At 48.1% G+C, this 3,503-nt stretch overlaps 1 protein-coding gene across 1 annotated transcript in view; it reads right to left on the reverse strand.

Moving 5' to 3' along the window:
• Positions 1–72, reverse strand: part of SLC37A3 (solute carrier family 37, member 3) — a gene marked incomplete at its 3' end in the record, with an annotated part of 12,758 nt that extends 12,686 nt beyond the window's left edge. The window contains exon 1 of the mRNA XM_010186222.1: positions 1–72. This exon is cut by the window's left edge and continues 47 nt beyond it. Coding sequence (XP_010184524.1) covers positions 1–72 — 72 coding nt within the window.
• Between the last annotated feature and the right edge of the window lie 3,431 nt (positions 73–3,503).

Genomic DNA, 3,503 nt, shown 5'->3' on the forward strand with positions numbered 1-3,503 from the left:
ATGATGGTGGGTGCAATGGGACACGAGGCCTCTGTTTGCTGGCTGCCTTCGTAAACTTCCAGGCAAAGCCATCCTCCTGGCAGCCTCACCCCTGGTCCTGCCCTTGGCCACAGAGGCTGGATGGTGCTTAGGTCATTTTTCTTCTCACTGAGAACAGAAAGAGGTGGGAAGGGAGAAAAAAAATAATAATTAAAACACAAGTATAAACTACAGCTGTGCTCCCCAAACAGCTGGAATTCAGCACAAACACAATGCTATGCCATTCCTTCCCAATTGGTTTCACATCTGTTCCCATCACCTGTCATTCCTTGATACTTTCTATGCCCAGGAATGTCTTTTTATTCTCAGTCACCCAGCACCCTCATGGTTATCCTCCAACTCACTTCTTTTTTGTTCCCTTCCTAGCAGATGCCTCTTTAGTGCCCATCACCAAAGGAGCTCCCCCAGGACCTACCAACTTCCAGTTTTCCCATGTCAACAACCATCCTGCACATAGTGCATTACACAGTGGTCACAAATAAGCTAACTTTCCACTGCCACCTGCCTGGCTATAGACTAGTGACTAAGTCAAGAGAGCAGCACTTGGCTACTGGTGGGGAACAGTTACGGATCTCACTTCCTCTAAGATATTGTTGAAAGAACGACGAGAGTGGACTTTCACAGCTAGAAAAAGGAAAGTAACTGTGAGGAGAGTGCTGCAATCCAACAGCTGGACTCCCTGTTCATTCTCCAGCCCTGCCTTACAGCTCCATCTGTCACTAACTCACTAGAACAGCATGTGCCAAGTCATATTTTCCTGTCACCCATGCACTACAGGTGGGGACATCTGCCTAAACTTCTAGATACCAGATATTATCAATACTTAGGTAAGGCTACGATAGACACACAGTTTCTTAGCCGGCTTGTGCCACGCTGCTCCACTCCCTCAGCTGTGCTGGCATGGCTGAGGCGCCGTTTCCGCAAAACGAGTCCAGGAAACAATCGTGCTGCACAGCGAGGTGGCCAATCTCTCTCCACACCTCCCTTTTGTTTTCCTGGCAGAGACCTTTTCAGCTGGATCTCCCTGCCACAGCTCACAAAGCAGCTACACAAACTTGCATCTGCGCAACAGAGAGCGCGGTGCAGAGAAAGATTCCCTGCATGCTGACACCACTGCTGAAGGCAGAACTTGATTCTGTTCGTGCTAGCTCGCTTAAGGCAGCCAGGCAAATCAACTGGTGGGAGCTGTGCCTTCAAGAGACACTCAACCACCACACACATTCTGAATGCTGAGGAGAGGCAAAATAACCCACCACCTCTGCTCCCCCAAAGAATTGGAGCTGAAATAGGACATAATGCCTTTGTGCTCTTCCATACCCACAGGTGCTTTTTGTAATGATTTGTACATCTGACAGAAGACTTTTCAAGTTCAGCTTCATAACCTCGCTTGAAGAAATTAGAAGTCATTGCCCAGACTCCTTCTGATCCAGATTTCTGCTGCTGAAAAGCCTGTATTTCACAGATTTCTGCTCTTCCTTCTAATGACTTTTAAAGGTTTCGTCAAAATAACTTTCACTGTAAGAAATCTTCCTTTCCTGTTCTCTCAGTGATGATACATGCTTGACCAACAAACAGGTGCCAGCTACTACTGGATAATTAATCATCATGGAAACCAAAGCCACATCTGACCTCCAGAACAGAGTATGGCATGGAGATCCCGAGTAACAGGGACCCAGCTATTACACCTTTGGAGCCACATTTATCCTACAGCACGCCTGAATGCCTCCGTTCTCATCCAGGGCAAAGGCAGCAAGTCTGTACAAGATCCTAGACCCTCTGCACCTTTGCAGCCCAGGTGCAGCTGAGCCATGCTCCCACTCCTCCAGCTAGGACAGCCCACTCAGGCCCCATGTCTTGAAGGGACATGCTTCTCAGCTGCTTGAGTTCACGCAGAAGGGAAAAATAAATCACCTACAGTAGGAGCTGTGGGAAGGACAGGCTAAGCCTGGAAGAGACTTCTTCAAGAGTAGTCTTAAAACTACATCCATCTAAGGTCCCAGACCCTCTCTCAACATCAATGAATGAAAACTCAGCACCCACACAAGTGTCACATGGTGCTACTCCCTTTCAGGCAGCAGTAAAACTGCTCAGGGCTGTCCCCTACACAGGCTGCACGAAGAAGAGAAAGAAACCCAAAGCACTCCAATTTCCCTGCGCTGAGGTCCTTACAAGCCTGCAAACCACGTGGTCTGCTGGTCAAACACAAGAGCTCATTTTCCTTCCCCTCCCACCAGGCCACAGCAGATAACAGAGTTCTTCTGAGGAAAGCAAAACACTGCCAGTTGTGCAACACTGCGGGAAAAGTTCCTCCCTTGGGTAATCAGTTTGCAACTCAAAGCACGAGATTTACTACTTACTTCATGTCAACATATGCAAATATAGATCTTATTTGTCTAAGATACCAAGGCCTTTTAAAGCTAAGACCTGGTTTTGACCCTAAAGTCACTTTTTTTAAAATAGCAATTACTATTGAAATTGAAAAGCTCTGAGGAACAGATAATCTCAATTACCTTTCTAGAAGAAGACCTTCCACAGGACAACACTTTTCACTTATTTACAGTGTACAGATGATTATGAAAAACTTCGTTTTCCCTTTTTTTCTTTCTTCATCCTGTCCTCTTTATATTCAAAACTGGCATTCTCACTAGGCTAGAAGAGTATGCAACGAGGAGTTTTTAGTCTTCTAACTATTCTGAGAATATCACATTGAATTTGTAGCAGAGGGGGAAGAAAAACTGGGAGGCAGGATAAACCCCAGAACTCAAGGCACTGAAGCACAAGGCCTTAAGAAAGGAAGAAGACTGCTTTTAGGGTGTCCTGTCTGCTAGTTTAGCACTATTTACCTTCAGCTAACTGATATTTTGAATAAGCTTTTGTTGAGCTTTCCTCATCCTCCCTTATCCCTTCACTTAAGGTCAAAAGAAGACACCTTAAGTTCAAAATAAACTTCCCTAATACCACCCTGTCGTCCTCCAAAGCCAGCAGGGAAGACCAGAATTAACATTCCTGGGACCTTCAAAGTGCAAAACAAACAGATTATTTAAAATAAAAGACAAAACAAACACATTCTTTCATGCCATCTTTCTGAACAGATGGAAGAGGCACAAACCCACACGGGGCCCTTCGCAGCCACAAGCTGTCCGCCTGTCACCTGTGAGCCCCAGCTGGATGCTTTGAGGGAGGGAAGGGGCTCCTCCAAGCCCTCTCACGCCTGTTGCGGACAGGTCGCCCCCTAAATAACCCAGCTCCAGTGGAAGAGATCTGGGCCTGAGCAGTCCAGGCCAGCCCAGCCCGGTACACAGGCCGCGCTCCCGCCGGCGGGCACGGCTCACCTGAGGCCGGCTGTGGCGCCGGCTCCGCACGCAGCCCGCCCCGCTCTGCTCTGCTGGGCCGGTCGGGCTGGCCCCGTCACTGAAGCACCGAGGCAGACAATGAGGACGCGGCGCTCTCCTCTCAGCGAGCCC

Source organism: Mesitornis unicolor, unplaced genomic scaffold (genome assembly GCF_000695765.1).
Source record: "Mesitornis unicolor isolate BGI_N332 unplaced genomic scaffold, ASM69576v1 scaffold54436, whole genome shotgun sequence".
Taxonomy (NCBI): Eukaryota; Metazoa; Chordata; class Aves; order Mesitornithiformes; family Mesitornithidae; genus Mesitornis; species Mesitornis unicolor.